At 31.7% G+C, this 21,306-nt stretch overlaps 1 protein-coding gene across 2 annotated transcripts in view; it reads left to right on the forward strand.

Annotated features, from left to right (window-relative positions):
• Nucleotides 1–354: 354 nt before the first annotated feature.
• The window catches only part of LOC106470180, a 73,475-nt gene continuing 52,523 nt past the window's right edge, over nt 355–21,306 (forward strand). The window contains exons 1-5 of one of the 2 annotated variants that reach the window (XM_022398338.1): nt 355–736; nt 3,767–4,054; nt 5,790–5,874; nt 8,439–8,500; nt 15,902–15,986. In XM_022398338.1, coding sequence (XP_022254046.1) covers nt 3,785–4,054; nt 5,790–5,874; nt 8,439–8,500; nt 15,902–15,986 — 502 coding nt within the window. In that variant the 5' untranslated portion in view covers nt 355–736; nt 3,767–3,784. The remainder of the gene's footprint in view (nt 737–3,766; nt 4,055–5,789; nt 5,875–8,438; nt 8,501–15,901; nt 15,987–21,306) is intronic. The other variant, XM_022398290.1, reaches the window with a different exon arrangement.

A 21,306-nucleotide genomic window follows, 5' to 3' on the forward strand; every position in this document is an offset into this window, starting at 1 on the left:
TGTCGCTAAAGTTTCGTAGGAACGAAGTTATGGAAAGTTAATTAACAAACGGAGACGTAACAATAACCACCCGACCATGTCAGACCCCAGGAGCCTTTGAACCCAGAAGCGGAGCGCAGGTATTGTATGCTAGTTAGTAATAAGCGCTTTTATTTCAGATCAGTAGCTTTCTTTAATTAGTTTAACACCATTATATATTTTATTCTTATTAGGCAGGTACTTTAGAGAAGAATTCGTAATAATCCGAGTGAAAATTATGAAATATGAGATTTAATTAAATTACGTGTGACACGGAAGATAGGGATTTCTATTATTACTTTGGTTTGAACCACCTTTTTATTTACTGCTACTACTAGAACCTTTAACAACAGTCTAAGTTCTAACGCGACTGCCGAAAAAAATTATTGTTAGTATGCTACTGTTAAGTAAAAAAGGCTCCGTTAGTGTTAGTTGAAAGATTGTAAAATATTAAAATTTTAATTTAAGGTTGACGCTCTGAAAGCTAGTTTGCAAGAATATTATGGTTAAGTAATGTTTACGTATTTGTAACACTAAAAACAAAGGTTAAGTGTCGACTCTGACTAATCTAAGTGAAACTGAAAGCCGATATACCTTGTCAAACTCAAAATCCTATTCTCGGTTATCAAACTCAATCAAACTTCAACAGTTCAAGTCAAAATAACGGTCCACAAAACCATCGGAACGGATCTGAACCAACAGAATTGCACAGGAACGGGTCTGTTTTATCACATTATTTTGCTATTAAAAAGGGTGTTTCTTATTAATGCAACTTATTATGTACGTCTATGTCCTATACGATGTTTGTAGTATTGTACTTCTGTAATTGTATAATATGTTTATGTTAAATGATATACCACTATTACAGGGCTTACAAACAGGGATAGTTGGTAATACCACTAGTACTAGTATTACTAATAATATTATTACTGATATTAATAGTATACTATTTTATTGAATTTTGAAATTGAATGCAGTTCAATACAATAACATAATTGCATCATTCATTCATTGTTATGGTTATGTACAAATCACAAAATTAATTTTTATAAGCAAAACTGCTACTTTTAATTTATGTAATATCTTATTAATACTAAACGATTTTATAACACCAAAATGTTTTTATTTAATTAGACACTCAATTTTTCAGTTTACAGCTTCTTCAGGAGCATTCACTAAAAGTAAAACACACTGAAACTGACAGTACAAAGCTTGAAGTTGGGGTATTTAGTAATACTACTAGTACTAGTATTGTTAATACTAATAACAATACTACTAGTAATATTAATAGTATACTCTTGTACAGAATGTAGTCTACTAATGATAACATAATTTCAGCTTTGTACTGTCAGTTTTGGTTTTGGTTTTAGTGAATGCTCCTGAAGAAGCTGTAAAGTGAAACATTGAGTGTCTAATTAAATGACATTTTGATGTTATAAGGTTGTTTAATTTTAGTATTAATATGTCTTCTATACACCAATATGCACTACAGAAATTAAAAATTATCTTTTATTATTAACCTTGTTTCTTTGCTTTTGAAATCGGTTTTGGATCTCTTCTGGTCCATACCTGTGTTTTTACAAACTATCAAAATTAGATAGTAAAGACAAGTTTATTATAACTTAGTACAACTATTAGTACTACTACATACGTATAGTGAAAATTATACCTAATATTTGTTCAAAGCAAGTTATCCACAGTACATAAAACATGACTGCTATAAATATACTCAGTAATAAGCATAGCTAATTAAACATTATGTTCAAACTATGTTACTTACAATGATTAGAATCCATTGTTTCATCAGTTCGTTACCCTTGCTGTTTATTATATTTTAATCTGTAAGTTAAAGTAGTAGTACTAATATTAGTACTAGTAGTATTGTCAATACTGCTTTGAAAGTTGGACAGCCAAAGAAAGTGGATAAGCAGATTTAAGCTAAGACTCGGGATATTAATGTATTTGCTTTAATTTTAAAACTTGTTTTATTTATCATTCCCTATGAGTCTTGAAGTATCACATGTTAAGTTATTTAATAGTGTAAATAGAGCTTCAGTTTTATTTATTACTAGTGGTAGTTCATACTGTATTTCAAGAAGTGCTCAAATAACTTTCAAAACATGTTAATACTCTGTGTGGAATTACAAAACATTTAGTGAATCTGAGAGAAGCAGCAACTGAAGGGTAAGCTATATGTGATAATGGTATGAAAGTAGACTAATCTTGCTAATAAGATTATTATATTGCACACTTAGTCTTCACAAAATAGGAATAATGAAACACATTGTTTTAATATTTAGAAATGACCAAAGAGTTGCAACAAAATGTGTGTATAATGAAAAAGGGAGTTACTTTCACCTAATCAATTATTTTCACATGAGATGGCAAAAAAACAAGCTTTAATGAGATAAATCGCACATCACAGGTAGCCCATTGAGTAGCTTTTGGATTATATAGATAGTTGGAATGACTAAAAATAGTAATAACTGGAAAATGTAATTTTGATTAGTTGATTATTTTCATGAATTGTGGTACTAATCAATTAAGCTAAACTTGAAATTGAAAATAATTAGAAATCATGATGGCAATATGTTGATTAGTTGGAATAATAAAAAACAGTAATAATTGGAAACACTAATTTTGACTAGTTGATTATTTTAATTTTAATGCCAATTGATTATTTTACATGACACTCATCAATGTAGTCAATTATATTGATTAACTGAGTTAATCACTCAGTTCTAGTGATATTATTGTAATAAATTGTTCACGATGTTATGAAGATAAGTGAATATTGGAACATTTTCAGACAAAACTTTGTAGTTGAAAAGCTAGATTCTTTTCTGCCCAAATTTGTGATATAATATTCAGTCAAGCTGTGGTATTTTATTAATATTGATTAATATAATAATCATACATATTTTTTATTAAAAAAAAGTTTAATATTTAGTGAATTTATTTATATTAATTTTTTGATTTATATATTTATTTTCCAAATTTAAGTTTCATTTGCTCTAACTACAAATATCCATTTTCTTTTAAATTTTGATACAGTGCTTTTTTCTCAAACAATATTTTTGTTAACATGTTCTACAGTTAACAAGAGTAATTAGAACCACCATACATTCTAACCATTCAGTGATTGTTTCTTAGCCTAGATTATGTCTAACACAGTATTTACAGCCTGATGAAGGGTGTCTTCCCAAAACTTCACACAAAATAACATTTTTTTAGAGATGTTAATATATCCTTATTACCTTTTATCTAGTTTATTTCTGCGTGTGTTTTGTGGAACAACAGCCCTCATATCTTTCCTTGTTTGAGAAACTTCTGAACTCCTCCTGATTTTAATGTTAAGGCTCAAGTTTTTCATACATACAAAGACAAGTCAAGTTATCTTTGAATATAACACTGTTTAGAACTAATGTCTAATTAGAACCTACATTTTTCATCCATCTGTGTGTCTGTCACCATCTATTTTTTTTGCCCTTATTTGTTTACTGTCCATAGTTGATGAGTTTTTGGGTTTTGTGGTTTCATTGACATCACTCTGAACATGTATTGAACAGACAAGAAAATTATTGACTGGAGGTATAACCTTGTATATGGGTACGTGATTAGTTAAATTCAAATATTAGGTGAATATTTTGAAGGTATTGATGTAATGGAAAAGATTTAAGATGGACATCATTTATTAGTGTTTGCAATCAAAAATGTTTTACCAGTGTTTTATACTATATATGTAAAGTAGGATAGCAGCAAAACAATGTGGAATACACGAGATAAGGAAGATACAGGTTATTCAAGGGGAATTGGGCCTGCAATGTATCCACCTTGGCATGAAAACAGACTGCATCATAGAGATGGACCCTCTTCCCCTCCACATCCAATAGGCTCACCTTCAGAAGGAATAAGTCCACCTCGAAAGCGACCTCTTCTTCCAACTCATGGACTTAAACCACAGAAAAATGTAAGACAAGATGTAGAAAATTATCCTGGTCCACTTAGACGAGCTCCACCACCATATGAAGACCCAGTGAGTAATATTTACTTGTGTATTCACCGATCTTGTTACATAAATATGTACAAGTACTAGATTAGCATTGAAAAGTTGAAATGTATAAGCATACTATCATCTAATATAGTACACATACATATATTTGTTGACAAAGGAAAGGTATTATTATAGATAAGTTTTTATGGTCTTATTGTTATATAAGAATTTATATGTGAAATATTTTTAGACAAAGGAAAGTTATAATTACAGGTAAGTTTACTGTTTAATGTGGTCTTGTTGTTACTGTGTAATAAATTTGATTTATGTAATTTTACTATAGATAAGTTAGGTAATATTTTTTGTTTCACTTGCAAACTATCATTAAATTTCATGATTTCTTGGTTTCTTAGATGCGAGTTCTGTAATATTAGAAATTTTCACAATAAAGATCCTTGAATTAAGAAAATGTATTTACTGTTTAGTTTTAAGTTAGCCAACTTTAAACATACTAAAATATAAACTCATAACTTTCAGTGTAGATCTTTTTAAATGTTACTTTTTTTACATACAACAACTTGCATGTTAGATGAATATACCATGTGGTACAGTGTGAGAAATACATTAGAAAATAATTCTTAAGAAGACCAAAAAAAAAGAGGTATGATATGGTAGCTAATGAGAATGGTGATAGTACTGTCACTTTGATATTTTTTTTCACAAAATGAGCAAAAGGCAACCTTGAGAAGAGGTTTATGATATGAAACCAAGCGTAATTTGAAAATTACTTTAAAAAACCTAAACAATGTGAATTAACATAGGAAGATTAATTCTATGTTAGAATAATGCAGTGGATTTAAATATATTGGAGACAGCTCACACTGAATTTTTTTGCTTGTATTGGAGGGTGAGGTTTGTAGGAGGTGTGTACTAATTGATTAATTGGCCCGTCAATGTATCAGTCAGCAGATATCACTAACTACCTCTCTCTACTAACCAGAAAGATAAATTGTTTTGGAGCACGTATGATATCTATTTCAGGGAGTATTATCCTTAAGGCATCACACGGCTTGTCAGTTGTTAAGATCTTTGTCCAAATCTATATAGCGTATTCAACTATGCATCCCTTCAGCAATCTTTTCCATGAGAAAGCTTATGTGACAGCAAAGAAGGATGACTTAGAAAAATAAATAACTAGAGCAAAAGCAGTTTAGCAAAGTTTCAGAACTAACTCTGTTTTATAAACTATGTTCATGTAAAAAGACCCAAAAAGACTTAATAATTTGAATTTTACTAAGGAATGTATATTATTTATTTAGTATGGATAAATAAATAGAATATGCTTTGTAATTGATTTCATTGACGTAAATTTAGAATGTAAAAAAAATCAAGAACATTTTTAATATAATTGTTAAAGATGAACATAAATTTTGAATTGATTTTCATACAATGAAGATAGAAAAGCATAAATTTAATGGTGAATGTCGAATAAGAAAATGGGAATGTGAAAATTATGTTTTTGAGATTTTTTGTAATTTGCTGTCTCTAAGTTACATTTTTCATAAATTATTCATGCCTGTTCTCTTGTCATTTCAAAAGTGAATCTTGAGCTTTACCTACTTATGCACCTTCTTAAATGGGAGACAGACGAACATTCAGACAGATACTATGGTTCGCAATATATATAAGGCTTTCAAACATATCATTATGGCTTTTATTTTTATTGAAAAATATATTTACATGTACGTCAGTTTTTAAACTATTGGTCTATGTTTAGCTGCCTCCAGGATCTGAGCTACTTCCAGATATTTGTGGCAGTAAATTTGGCCCTGGTCCCTTATTACAGACACCAGGTCTAGAAGGTGAGCTAAATTTTTATATGTAATGAAATTTTATTACTTGATATCTATTCATTGCTTTTTGACAGTTTTTATTATGCTACCACTATTTCATGAAGCAGAGTGGAGTATATTGGTTTGTTCCTTTCTGTCCATTCTGACCTTGTGAATAGGATATCTCAAGATTGGGTATATATATATTTTGATCAAACATATGCAACATAAACTATATACAAAGTTCTAGACATGATTAACTTATGAAGGTCAAGTAAAGGTCCAAGTTAATTAAATTGTGGGGACTTACAGTATAACATTAATAGGGTATGGGTGCTTCATAAATACAATTTGAATTCTTTTTTTCTTCTTTGGCTAATCTCTTTCATAATTACTTTATATTTCATTATTATCACGTCTGAGCTAGCTTGATCAATGTCTTGTATTGAGCAAATGAAAACAGTCTTGTAAGAGAAAACTGTTTATTAAGTTCATTTTTACCTCCGCCACCGAAAGTGAAGGAGGTTATGTTTTCACCCCTATGTGTTTGTCAGCAAGATTTCTTGAATGCAGCCAAAAGTTTGACAAAAGTTGGTATTCATTTGGACTATGATCCATTTTAGAAGTGATTAGTGTTTGAAGGGTCAACATGGGGACTGAGTTTTCACACTATTTTTGCTCTATAACTCGGACAAATATGATCGGATTTTGAAGAAACTTGGTGCACAGATGTAGAATATTATTCCTCATTGTCCTACCTGAAAGGTCCATATCCATTGATAACGACAGACATACAGACACATTTTTGTACTTTTTGAGGGCTGAATATGATCAACACTGCATGGCAGAGGATGTGCTCTACTGAGTGCCCCTCTAGTTTTTTATGTTAATAAACTGTAACGAAACAAAGATATTAATACCCTATTTATCACTAAGTGGAGACTTCATTTAAGTTTATGTTTGGATATATGTTGTTGTTGTTCGTCCTTCGAAGTTCGAAGAAGAGCACGACATCATTTGGTCTATCTGTGGATACGGAGATGGCTCAGGAGTCCTATCCGAGCCAGGAAGCCTCGACCACATTCACGGCATATATGCTTGGTGTCCCGTTCTGAGTCGACTGCACCCGATCCTTCCGAGCTGCACGCTTCCCCTCGGCAACCAATCGACGTTTACATTCTGCTGTCACCGAACCCTGCCGGACCTTCGTTCTCCAAAGAGATCTATCCTGGGCGAGCGACTCCCAGTTCACATGGTTGATGTCGAACTCTTGCAGGGATAGTTTTAAACAGTCTTTAAAACGTTTCTTCTGTCCTCCAACCGATCGTTTACCTTCACTAAGTTCACCACAGAGAACTTGCTTCGGTATTCTATCAGCTGGCATTTTCACGCGATGACCGGCCCATCTGACTTGTGCTTTGTGGAGAAGCGTGTATACACTAGGGACACCAGCACGTTTGAGAACGTCTGTGTCGGGAACTCTGTCTTGCCATTTAACATGGAGGAGCCGGCAGAGACAGCACAGATGGAAGTGATTAAGCTTTCTGGCATGCCTCTGATACACAGTCCATGTTTCACTGGCATATAGTAGGACGCTCAATACCACTGCCCGATAGACCTTCAGCTTGGTGGTTAGTCTGAGCCCTCTCCACTCCCACACACTGCGACGGAGTCTTCCGAAAGCAGAGCTCGCACTTGCGATCCGGTGGTCAACCTCTATGTCGATGTTAGCATCCTTCGAGAGCGTGCTTCCAAGATAGCGAAAACTCTCAACCGTCTCCAGGTTCACACCGTCAATGGATAATTCTGGATCAACTAGAGATCGACAAGGAGCGGGCTGAAGCACAACCTTCGTCTTGGTGGTGTTAATTGTAAGACTGAAATCGCCACATCCCCTTGCGAAGCATTCGAGCTCCTGTTGCATCGTTTCCGCCGAAGTCGCACTCAGCACACAATCATCAGCAAACAACAGGTCTCTGATACTAGTCAAACAAACTTTTGTGTGTGCTTGCAAACGGCGAAGATTGAACAGCTTTCCATCCATTCGATATCGCAGGTGTATTCCACTCGGACCATCCCTGAAGGCGTCTGACAGCAATGCTGATAAATACATACTAAACAGTGTTGGTGCCAACACGCAACCCTGCTTGACACAGGACACAGGAAACTCTATGGATTCTTCTCCGTCACCGAGCACTCTTGCCATCATACCTTCATGGAACTGACGAACTACAGCGACAAACTTCGTGGGACAACCGAACTTGTGCATTATGCGCCAAAGTCCTTCTCTACACACCGTGTCGAAAGCTTTCGTCAGGTCCAGGAAAGTCATGTATAAGTCGCGGTGTTGCTCCTGGCATTTCTCTTGGATCTGCCGAGCAGTAAATATCATATCGGCATATATGTATATATGGATATATGTATCTTGGTGGAGACATACATTTTAGGTCCAAATTATTATTTTATCAAGTTAGCTGCTTGTATAAACGTATAAACTTTTCACCGAACAATTTTAATTTAGCATACAGTCAAAAGTATATGTAAGTGGAATTTATAATGATACTTTAATCCCATATCTATTAATTGGCTTTTAGGTCCAGATGGAGAACATTTTCCTGGACCACCAAAGCGAGGTCCTCCGATATATGAAAATCTAGTAAGTAATGGTTTGTGTGTTGTCACATGGAGGAATATTTATGTACATGTAGGGTTTTTTATTAAGAAACTGTACAGATTCAAGTTAATGTATTTGAGTATTTAAAAAATATATTGTAAAATACTCTTAACTGTAGAATTACGGATGAGAAACCCATTGGCTTTTTAAACACATTCTACTAAGTTGTTTATGCTCCAAACTGCTTGTAGTCCAATGATTAGGTTAATTGCATAGTCCTTAATAACATATGAGTCACACACAAAATTTGAACAAAATACCAAAAATATTGCAATTAATTCCCATAATTGCTATTGGGGTCCTAATTGTATTTGTATATTTACATGTAAAATAAATGGTTTTACTCAATTTTTTATGTGGATAATTCTTTACAGTGAGAGTTGTAAGGAACATAAATTAATGAGTATGATGCAGTGTGTAGAATTAACTGTTAGTGAACTGTATAAAAACAAGTTGATAATTTGAGGATGTTGAATTATAAAACTTGCAGTTATTTTAGCTTTTCAAATCTGATGGTTCTTTTGAATTAAAACAATTTTATATTGTAATGTATTTGAGGTTACAAAAAATGTAAGTATCAGTGTTCATTTGTTTTCTGAATACAAATTTATCCCATTATTTTGATACAATATTTCATAGTTTATATTACTATGTTTATCATAATTCACGCTGTAGTTACACCAGTATTTGATTTTTTAAATTAACTGAAAAGTAAATAATTTATTGATGTGAAAACATTTTGTACTTGTAGTTTTCAGTAAAGATTTTTCATTATGTTTCTAAACTTCATGACAGAATTTTTTATAGAAGTGGCATTGAAGGTAAAACTTCATTGAGAAGAAATATAAATTAAATATTTTTGCACATTACTTGCAAAATTCTCTCTGATGGAAATCTCTTTCATAAGCAGTATACAAATAATATATAAAAATACTTTATGCAGTATGATAAATATTGTTTGAAGTTCAATATATTTAAGAAGGAAAATTAAATTTTCTTGCAATGTCTACGTTTAGTAGTTTTGCTTACCATGTGATACAGAAAAATTATTCTCCTGGGGCTATAATGTCACAAGAGAAACTGCTTTATTATATAAACTGTCCTAGTTGTTTTTTTCCCTAGGATAATTAAAATTATTTTGGTGCATGACTCACAATTTTGTGACATTGTGTAAGAAAGAGCTAATAAAATTTAGAAAGACCACAAACAAAATAATATGAGATTTCTCCTAAAGGTCGCTCAAGCTGATTTTAACTTGTTTTAAAAGTACTAGGAAATTTCTAAGCAATTTTATGATGATGGTAGAATAAGAAATTAGAATTGTTTTATAGGTTGCAGATGTTGCCCAATTTTTGTTATATCTGTGGGAATATTTAACAATTATTATGAGGAACATGATATTTAGAAATCTGTTTTTGTCACAAAGGAGGTCACAAATATTTCAGTTTTTTAAGAAAGATTCTCAGGCATGAAATAAACTATTTGTTTGCTCTTGGCAACCAACCCACTAAAAATTCTGTCTGTCAATTTTTTTTTTGACCTGCTGTTGCAAAATATTTAGTACAAAATTGCTTGAGGGTAAAACTAGAACTGATGGGGACAAAGTGTCTAAATCTGCTTGTTGGAATCAGTGGAAATATTTAGTACAAAATTGCTTGAGGGTAAAACTAGAACTGATGGGGACAAAATGTCCAAATTTGCTTGTTGGGATCAGTGGACTCAAAACTATAGAAGTGAATTTGGTTAATTTACTAAATCTACTGAATCTTTGCACAGGACAAAAAAACCAAAAGGTGGATTAGTTGAGAATAAAAATACTTTTATTCAATTTTTTTTTATATTTCATTTGCATAATTGCTAGGACCCTAGTTTGAACATGTACGTAAAAATCAGTATTAGTATTACTCCCTGTATGACCCTTTTGTACTCGTGCATCAAACGTTCTTTAGGCCTAACTGAGCACTTCTCATGAGCATCACATTTAAAAAAAACTTCTTTAACTTTAAACATATAATTTAAAATCAAGAAACATATCAGTTTGCAGTTTCAAACTATTAGCAATTTTTTTAATGTACTCCAATTACAACTAGATCAAAAAATTTCACCTCCCATTTACAACAATGTTCCAAACATGACTCTTTGAGAAACAACTTGTGAAAGATGAACAATTGTTATTATTTTATCAGTTTTTAAGATTTTTAATTTTGACTGAAGGATTTCAACCAGATTTGAGAAATATTACTAACAACTTCAGAAAAAATACTTATTTAACCCTATATTTCAGCTTACAACTTTGAGAGTTTTAGGGCATCACATTTTTATATCAATGTAATAGAAAAGTATACAATATAATAGAACAGTTATTATGGTATGAATGCCTTTTTCTATGTTGGCAAAGCATGTATAACTAATTATACTTCTCATAAAGCATTTGTATTAGGCCTATTATATTTTTGACTTTAAATTCTTTGTTCAATCCCTTTGGTTTTTTTCCAAAAAGAAAGTGTGTGTAATAGTATTTCAACCACACTATATCCACCATATCTGTTATAAATGATACTTTTCTCTCAGTACAGAGCTTATCATGCCAACTGGGACACAACAAACTTATTAGTGGTCAGAACACTATTTATACAAGATTTTTTTACAACAGCAATTGTTATGGTGTAAATATCTTTTCTAAACTGGCACAGAATAGTATGTATAGTTCACTTATGCTTTGATGATATAGGTATAGCTTTTCAAATTATTAAAAGTAATAGTAAGCAGACCTGTGATTCCCTTCTGGAAACTTAACCCTCCATTATTCACATGGGGTGTTTTTGAACCCTAAGTATGTTTGTTAACCTCATCACTAAAAGATGATAGTAGTTGTTGTTTATGGTACCTTCCCCATATCCCTGATAGAGTGTGTACCTAGTTCCTCCCATTTCTACCTCATCCACATTGAAAGCAACACGTGTTTTGTTCTTGCTCCGGTGCACAAACACCCCATAGTGCTGAATGAAGGTGCATTTCTGGGAAAGCCTATACCATTATTTCTTTGTTATTCTTAATTCAGTTAGTGTTTCTAGAGCTAATTTGTACTGAATATGAAGGAATTTTTGCCTCAGTAATGTTTTTTTATGAAATTAAAAATTATTTGTGTTTTTCTTCACATTGAGGATGGACAGCAACACTGAAAGTGAGAAGATTAGGAATTTTTGTTGATGTTAATAAACTAATAAGTTTTTTGCTCAAAATAACTCTTAAGAAGATGTTTAGTTAAAAAACATATTTACTTTACTTTTGAAATGATGTTTATTGTTTGTCAAATAAAATATGAGTGATTTTTTGTAATAATTTCATTATTACTCTATTAACACTACCCAAACTTTAAAAATTAAGCAAAATGCTATGAAATCAGTCATAAGATACTTAACTTATAAGTATACATAGATATATTTTAGTTATAATATTAAATCATATTTATTATTATTATTTATTTTTTCTGGGTGGGGGTGCGACCCAACCTTGTGATACTAATGTTGTATGGCAAACCTATGGTACTAACATAGGGTTAAATTAGTTTAAATGATCATTTAGATGTGATAAATGTGTTGTTATAACACTAATGTCTTATAAGTAATTAGAATAGAACATTTCTGGTTCAAACATGCTATAGGACTGTTTAACAAAACTATTTGCCATACTTTGAAGAGAAAGATATTGGTGTATTGCTCAGCATTTTATTCATTATCCTTATGCCCTTTGTTTCCACACCATCCTCATTCCATTCCATAATTTCTTGCGTATTTCAGAACAATACATTATAGAGTCTCAACTTTCCATTGGTTATGAACAAAGCTTTTCCTTTTTAAGAAAAATAACTGAAATTTAAGAATTTATTTGTAAATAGCAATAATATATATACTTATGTAATGTATTATAACCAAAACGTGATTGTATTCTACAAAAGACTGGTCCAATAGGACAAAGCTAAGACAGTTGCACTTTGTAAAGGCCAGTTTTATATTATTGGATAAGATAACATGAGTGCATGTGCACTGCTTCATTGCAACTTCTGTAATGCTAGTCAGGCACGGATGGAAGGTCAATAAAGTTAAAATAATAAGTATATATAGATTTATAATGTAAGCAATTTAAAATATATATATTTGTGGTTTCATGTTATAAATTGTAATTATTGTAGAAGGAAAAATAAGCATAATTTATGTCAATTTCCTAATTTTTATGGTGGTTACAAGGTTGGTCAAATCAATCAAACCCATACAGAGATACAATTGTGAAAATATCAAAAAAAAAATATTTTTTTCTTAAAAAACTTTGATAATTATCTGGGCATCATAAAGAATTCACATGTGAAATTTGACAATTTTATGATGCATAAAAGTATTTTTAAGCTTAAAATCAAAATTTGCATGTAGGATAGTCAACATTCGAAAACAAAAAATGTATGAGCAAATCATTAATTAGAAAATCTGATATTTTGTGTATATGAAAGCCTTGAAATGTTTATGGATAATTTGCAAAATTTCATGAAGGTATGCATATATTTTAAAAAGTTACAGTATAACTGCCTTATAGTTACCTATAAAGGATACGGGCTGGTGGAATCCATCCAGCTGTAGTAAAAGGTTTAAAGTACTTGTCAGAGTAATCCATGTTCATCCATTCATTCATAATGAAATCATTAAGCATTCAAGTTTTGAGTATTTTTTAAAGTATGTTTATTGTTGTTATTATTGGGGTTAGTAATTCCTTTTTTATTCTTTAACATTACTTATATCATTAGTCTTTTTTTTTTTAACTTTGTAAGTATTCATGAGCTTGTATTTTTTATAAATGAAAATGGCCTAGAAAAACTTTTAGAAGGAATTTATTACTTTCATTATGCATGTATATTTTAAAATCATTTCATGAAGTGCATATTGAGATGATGATATATGTTTACAGATAATTGTGTTGTGTGTCTACTTTTATTACTTTTAAATTACAGTATTATTTTTATCATTTGTTATCGGAGTACAATCAGTTGGCTTCCCACAATTCTACATGCCACATTACAGACCAAAGTATAATAATTTTAAGTAAACTAAGGACTATTATATTGAACTAAAATGTTTTATTTTTCTTAATATATTTACATTTTACTTTTTTGTAATATTTCCATTATTTCTGAATTAAAAGTAGATTCAAATTATTTTTGTATAGATTTATTAATCATATATTTATTTGTAACTAAAGTAACTGTATTTTCACTGGAAAAGTTTCTAACTCACACAGGTTATTTTAGTTGTTGTCAGATTGATATGGGCAGCACAAATATTGTCAGTGAACACCATATGTATTACAAAGTGCATTGTTTCTGCATTAAAAGCATTAGTAGGTATTTATATAACTAAGAGAACAATGTGTGTCAGTCAGTCCATGCATGATAGCTCATGTGGAAACTCAATATTCCTATTGGCTGATTGTATAGTGGTACGTATACATTAATACAGGTGCAAAAGTGAATGATGTTTAATGTGCATTGTTTTATATGAGCACAAAACTATGATGTATATAGCATTAACTTTGAAGACAGTTATTTCAATAACATAAACACGTAAGGAAGCACATTAAATTACCTCTTTACCTTTCCCTTGATTACAAATAACACAGTACCATTACATCTCAATACACATTCCAACAGGTGCCTAAAGGTCGACAATTAAGCCTAAAGTTATTGGTGGTAGTGGACTGTATGCTTTGATAATGCTTTAGCAGAGAGTAAAAACAGTTGCTACCATTATGGAAGGAAAAATAAAAATAAGCGAAATAGTGAAAAATGAGGACAGTTGATTTTTGCACTTCTTGATATTGTAACTTTAAAAATTCACTAATTTTATAACTAAGAGTTGATTAAGAAAAAATCTTAAGATCTTATTCAAAGATAGTGATTATCCACAAGAACAAAGTTTTCATATGAAAAATGATGTGTACAGAGATGTATTTTGTTCTGCATTTTTACACATACCTACTATAGATCTAAATACAGCAACTCCATATTCTGCTAACTATGGTTTTGTTTCATTCATGTCCAACTATAATACAACAGCATTATTTAAAAGATTTATCTATTTAAGACATATATCCTTATCATACTTATAGTATTCCTCTCAATAATACTGCATATGTGAAAAAATCTTTGTTTTGGCTCACATGGCATAGTACGTTTTGTATGGAGGAGGCTTGTGTATGTTAAAATGACCAATCATATTGTTCAGAAATTGCGTGAACAGAAAAAACTGTTTTATTCATCCATGTGTAACTCAAAAAATGTAGATATTATCACAAGGATCTCTTCCAGAAAATTGATTAATTTACTAGGAGATAAACTTGTGCTTCTATATATGTATGTACTAAAATTATTTGACTACTTAAACACTGTTTTGGACAAAAAATTACAAAAAATGGGATTGAATCTTCGATTTTTTATACTTAATATGACAAGATGGCTTTAATAAAAAAGTTTTAAGTGTAAAGCACAAATATAACTATTGCAACATTGTTTATTTATTTTTTGCCAAAATCCTTGTAGTGTGTTTTGTGGTATGATTATGGGTACAGATTGAAGCATCCCTGTATTCCAAAAAGAAAAAAAAACAACTGTTCCATGTATAAAGTTAAGAAGTGATTTAATATTTGTTGTCTCAATCTATAATGAAAAAGAATTACAATTGCATTTTAATGCACACACTTGCATTTGCATTTAGGAAGAAGATAGTTAAAACAGATTTTATTAAATCTTTCCATAATTTAAATAATATTAGTGCATGGTCTGTCATCTTTTGTATATTAAAATGAGTTTTAAAAATTTCTAGTTATAGAAATTATACTTTGAAATCTGTTATATGTTTGTGCATAAAATTATCACAGTAACAGAAATTGTTCAATAATAAAAACCAGATATTTAATTCACTGAATGGTTCCAAAATTCATCATTTGTAAACAGTAAAACATTATTTTTTAACCTTGGACTTGATAAATTCCAACTTCTGCACATATTGAATACATTTGGTACAAACAATAAAGTGTAAGCTAAGAAAAAATAAAGAAGCAAAATTCAGTACAATGATGATAGCATTGCTTCTTTAATTAGCTTAGAATTAGCAATTTCAAGTGATGATTTAGTTTTGAATGTCATACTGCTAAACAATTTTTTTAAACAGTGAACTCTTTCTCTGTAGATACAGTTGAGAAATATTCAAAAAATTATGGGCAAGTTAACAAGTTTTGTAAATCTCTTATTAGTACTTTTTCAATATTAATGAATATTTTAGCCTATGCAAAAAATGCTATCCAGTATGTGTTCATGCTAACCATAAAGTATATGCTTAGCTTCCTCCAGGATCTGAGTTACTTCCAGATAATCATAGTGGTATGCCTGGTTCTGGATCTTCACAACAGATGTCAGACATGGAAGGTGAGTTACACTTGGATACTTTTTATAACCTGATGCAGGGCTTGACATTAATTTGGAAAAACACCTGTCATGAGCAAAATGCCTTCCTGTAGGTAATATAATTGAATTGATATTACTATGGGCAACATAAGTTTGTTTTTATGAAATCATTTCATATTTGGAAGAAATTTTGGTTAGATTTTGAAGTAGGCTAATTTTATTGGTTGAACAAATTCTTGCATACTTAATCAAATATTTGATATCACAATCTAACCAGGGTCACATTGATTTTTTTTTCTTGTACATATGGTTAGCAGGGGTTTCATTATTATATAAGGTAGAAAAATGAAATATTTCAGACTTTTTACAATTTGCCTGAAAATGTTTTGGAAGCATTTTTAATAAGGAGTGGTGACCAGTTTTATGCATAATGTGAATAAAAATTTATCTTACCAAACCTATCATTTATTTTAAAGTTGTGTTTATTCCTCTTGTCCCATTGTTTGTAAGAGTTAACATTAGTTGAGCATTGCACACATATATTTGTGACTTCTTTTGCATTTTCACCTATCAGTGAGAAGGACTTATCTGATTCAATTGAGCTAGAGCCAAAGGTTGTTTCAATTAACATTGGAGTTGATCATATTCTAAGTATTTTCCAGTGCATGATGTGAAATGTACTTTATATGATTTTCTTAACAATTGAACTTTTGCATTCATAGAATCACCAATAACAGCATCCTTTTTTTCTTTTGATTTATCTTCTCTATATCCATCCATTCCAATACATGAGGGAAGTGACATTGTTATGTCTTTCTTGGATCAACTTAAGACTAATGTGGATCTCCATGGGGTCTCCTTGCCAAATGTGCACAGACTCCTGAATTTTGTTTAATGTAGTAATGTTTTCAGGTTTGGAAAACAAATTTTCCATCAAATGTAAGGAGTAGCCATGAGTAACAGGGTGGCTAGAGCCTTTGCTGTAATTTGCCTGCATAAACTGTAACTGAATACCAGGCCCAGAACAGTCTTCTGCCTCTTGGCTGCATTTTATTGATGATATTTATGGATTTTGAATGATGATTTGAACAACTTAATTCACTTTCATCATTCGCTAAACTAGTTTCACAATAATATCAAGTTTATGTTCAAATATGCTCTACCTTTTTATCATTTAGAATTTCTAGACACTTCTATGGCTGTATTTGATAGTAAGGTGGTCAGTAACATATATGGAAAACCCTCACAAAATTTGCCACTTCTACATTTTTTTCTCTCAACACCAATGGGCTATGAAGACAGCTATGATTTTTTAGCCAATTAATGAGACTTTCATGTACTTGTAACAACCCTGATGATTTAATGGAGGCAAGGGTAGATCTCCCAGAGATTCTAAAATTGAATGGTTATCCTGAAAGACTGGTTAACAAAATTTATAAAACTAAGGAAAAAGAACAAGACAAGAGATCTTTCCTTGACCCCCTTTCTTAGCCCTGTTGGCATCTTCAACCAGGGCTGAGCTTATTTTTTTTCATCATGCTTACCCACTTCTTTGTCTTTTACATCACGTCCTAGCCATGATTTAAGACACTCCTTGTTGTGTTCTCTGGCTGGCTCAACCTTGGTTTCCTCTTCAATATCACCTGACATCCCAACCCCTTCTTCTCCTGCCAACTATACTCTCTCTGTCTCTTCTGTATCAACCTCACTGTTCCATCATGGGATCTTGTCCCTCCACCTTCATGTTTGGAATTTGTCCAGTTCACTGCCCATTGAACTAGATTTTCCAATTAAGTAACCTTTCCTTTCCCATTCCTGTCTTCCATCTACATGTGTAAATGGCATGTCTTTTGATGTTGGTCCATCCATTGTCACCTTTTTCCTGACTGTCCTACCAATCGCCATCTCTCTTCCTTTTACTTGGCTGTTCAATAGTGGATCAACTGTCTTCACCTTTACAGGTTATTGGATGGCCTTGTTTAAGACATCTTTCTCGTTACTGTAAGGTATTTCCTCTCCAGTTCTCTCCACTTTGTTCCAGTCCTTCCTTATCCGTAGACCTACTTGCCCTGTTCCCATGCCCAACTGGGGCTTTAATTTCATCCTGTATGCTCTTACTCATGCCAATTTCGAGCCTCTGTTTGCCATCCTACAGTCTACCCACCATCTTTAGACAGGTAAGTTTCCTTTTTCTTATTACAGCATTTGCTTATAGAATCCCACCAAGTGGCTGGTGGTGCCTTCCAGGATATCTCAAAATTCTGCACCGACCCAGGATAACAGAAAGTACTCATACCACCTGTTTAGATGGGGTGTTTTGCAAGAACCATTTGAGGTATCTTTATGGTATAACTGTATACCTGACTACTGTCCAATCTAGACCTCACCTATTCCATGGACTATCATGGAAAAGATAGCAACAGGGGTGCTCTGCTTGCTTCCTTGGTTTATGCTTGCTGGCTTTCCAAAATAGGGATACATGGTACCCATTGTACTGTTTCCAGTAAAAAAAGTCCTTTTCAGTTGAAACAGAACTGATGAGGATCCAGACATTTTCTCTGGATCTTTCCACCACAAATTCATTCCCCTTTTTCTTTGAATGCAGAACAGGAGATTCTTGCCACTTATCAGTCCCTAGCCATTGGGGTGGTGGATCACGGATAACCCTCACTGATTGGGACCTAACTGCTGGGGCTAGAACAAGGGGTACTAATCAGTGGGAAGTGAAGCAGTGGTGACACAATCAGAGTAGTGCAGGTCACTCTTCATATAACTATACTTAGAACATGACACTTGTTCCCTCCTCATGCAGCCTGACTCTGTACAGTGTAGTTGAAATGAGCACAACAAATGATATGATATAATTATTTCCACAGTCTGTGTCTGTTCAGTAGAGTTGAGGTGAGCACTTTGCAAGATTGTACCCTCCTCCTGCAGCTTGTGACTGTCCAGTAGAGTGGAGGTGAGCACATTACAAGATCTGTGTTTTTCTCCTGTAGCCTGCGACTATACAGACATGGAATTCTAGCTTAACCCTCTTTCCACGGGCATCTTTTTCTGTGCATATCACAAGGTTTTAGTGAGTTACATTCAAAGTTTAATTAAACTACTTTCTTTATTTGGTATACCAATAAATATAGCATACAAACATAGCTAATAATCCATATTTTAATATTATATAAATTCTAAGTTCATAATTTTATAAAGCAATATTTAAAAAATTCTGAATTTCCCCTAGTATGAGAATTGTGATATTTTCTCTCTAGGCATCCCCTCTTCTCTTAATTTATTTACCACCCCTCCAAGAAGTACAAAATTTAACCTAAGTTACTCATTATAAGGTTGTCATTGTTCAGGCAAAGCATAAGTTTTATTGCTTTCGATCTTATTTGGTTAAAGACCTATCAAATAAAAAATCAGACTCTTCTTGCCAAGCCCACCTGTCACATCCTCTTTTTCAGAAATTGCCAATAGCTCTTTGACTTTCTATAATATATTATTTATAACTACTAGAAAGCCATATTATACTATATTGTTTTCTGTACAGAGAATTGTCAACTTCTCAGTTCAAGCTTTATTCTAGAGGAAGTTTTAACAGCTTTTTTTGCATAGTTAGAAAGCCAGTAGAAAATATGATAATTTTTAAACATTGTTTGTTTTTTGTATGTTGTTATTCTGTTTTATTTGGTGCATTATGTAATTAAATAAAAAATTTATTGCAGTACTACCATTACTATAAAAATTAGGGTTAAGTATCAATGACAGTCGACAGCAAAAAAAAAAACACCCAAAAATGTACTTTATTTATTATTATAAAAGCTTTTAAAATGTATAAATTGGAAACTTTTTAGTTTAGTTAAAGTTAGATTAATTAAAATAAATAATATACATATTTTTCATGAGGTATCCTCACGAGCAGCTTGTGCGTAATGTAATTTGATTGGGTAATATGAGCTGCACATCTGCCAAGTGAATGACAGTTTATAATGGTATGAATAGCAGTTAGACGTGGTTCAAAGGGCAGTAAAGAAGTAAAATTTAAGTTTAAATAGATGTATACTGTTATGTATTTAAAGCTGTTTAGGATAAACAAATGTATCATGTTACAATTTGAAGTCATTCTAGAAAGAAAGAAAAGGGTAATTTAGATATATATATATTTTTTTTGGTGATTACAAAGTTAGTCAATTTGTAGGGTTAGTGTAGAGAAAGTAACAGATAAAACAAAGTTTTACTGAAATAAAAACGTTTGAAATTTATTTAGGAAGTTTTAGAGACTTAACCAAATGAAATTTGAGATGAAAAACAATATTTTTAATCTCAATGTGGAAGTCACTGCACTCAAACTAGTAAAAAAAAGGCTATATATTCATGGACAAGTATTTAGAAAAAAACATTCTTCATTAGAAAAATTTGATTTTTTGTGTACAAAAGACTTGTAATGTTTACTAAAAATCTGCCCAATTTTGTGAAGATACACATGCTGTATTAACTCTCTCACCAAAGGTATCCTTTACTGCGCATGACACAAGGTTTTAGTGTCTTACATTCACATTTTATTAAACTATTTTTTGTTTACGTTATACCAATTAGTATAGCATAAAATCTTAGCTAATAATCCATATTTTAATAGTAAATAAGTTTTTAGTTCTTAATTCTACAAGGCAATATTTAAAAAAAAATCCTGAATTTCCCCTAGAGTGACCCACATGACACATTTTCTTTAATCTGCCACCCCTCAAAAAAGTACGAAATAAAACATAAATAACTCTCTATAAACTTGTCATTGCTCAGACAAAACATAATTTTTATAGTCTTCAATTTTATTTGGTTACAGAGCTATTGAATAGAAAATCAGACCCCTCCTGCCACGCCTACCTGTCACATCCTCTCTTTCAGAATTCGTTAATAGTTCTCTCTTATGTTTAATTATATATTACCTATAACCAATAAAAAGTCAAGATTTTCATTTATCAAATGACGTATTGTATAACATTATGTTCTGAATGGTTAAATGTCAAGTCCACTCAGAGTACCAACATCATTCGCATGAGAAAGCTAACAAATAGCTTGGATGAATTTGTACCAGCTCTTGTCGCACAGTTAGAAAGTCAGAAAAATGTGAGAGTTAGGGATAATTGTCTACTTTTGTATGTTATTAGTCTATATTTTTGGTGCATTATTTAAATAAATACAAATTATTTAGTGCATTACTACCATAAGTATAAACAAAATAGGGTTAACTCTCTTAAACAGTTGACAGCAAGAAAAAAGAAGATTGATTAAGCATTTTATTTCTTGTTTTTCATGTTTATTCTTTATGTATAATTATAATAGTAAC

This window comes from Limulus polyphemus, unplaced genomic scaffold (genome assembly GCF_000517525.1).
Source record: "Limulus polyphemus unplaced genomic scaffold, Limulus_polyphemus-2.1.2 Scaffold3, whole genome shotgun sequence".
NCBI classification, from domain to species: domain Eukaryota; kingdom Metazoa; phylum Arthropoda; class Merostomata; order Xiphosura; family Limulidae; genus Limulus; species Limulus polyphemus.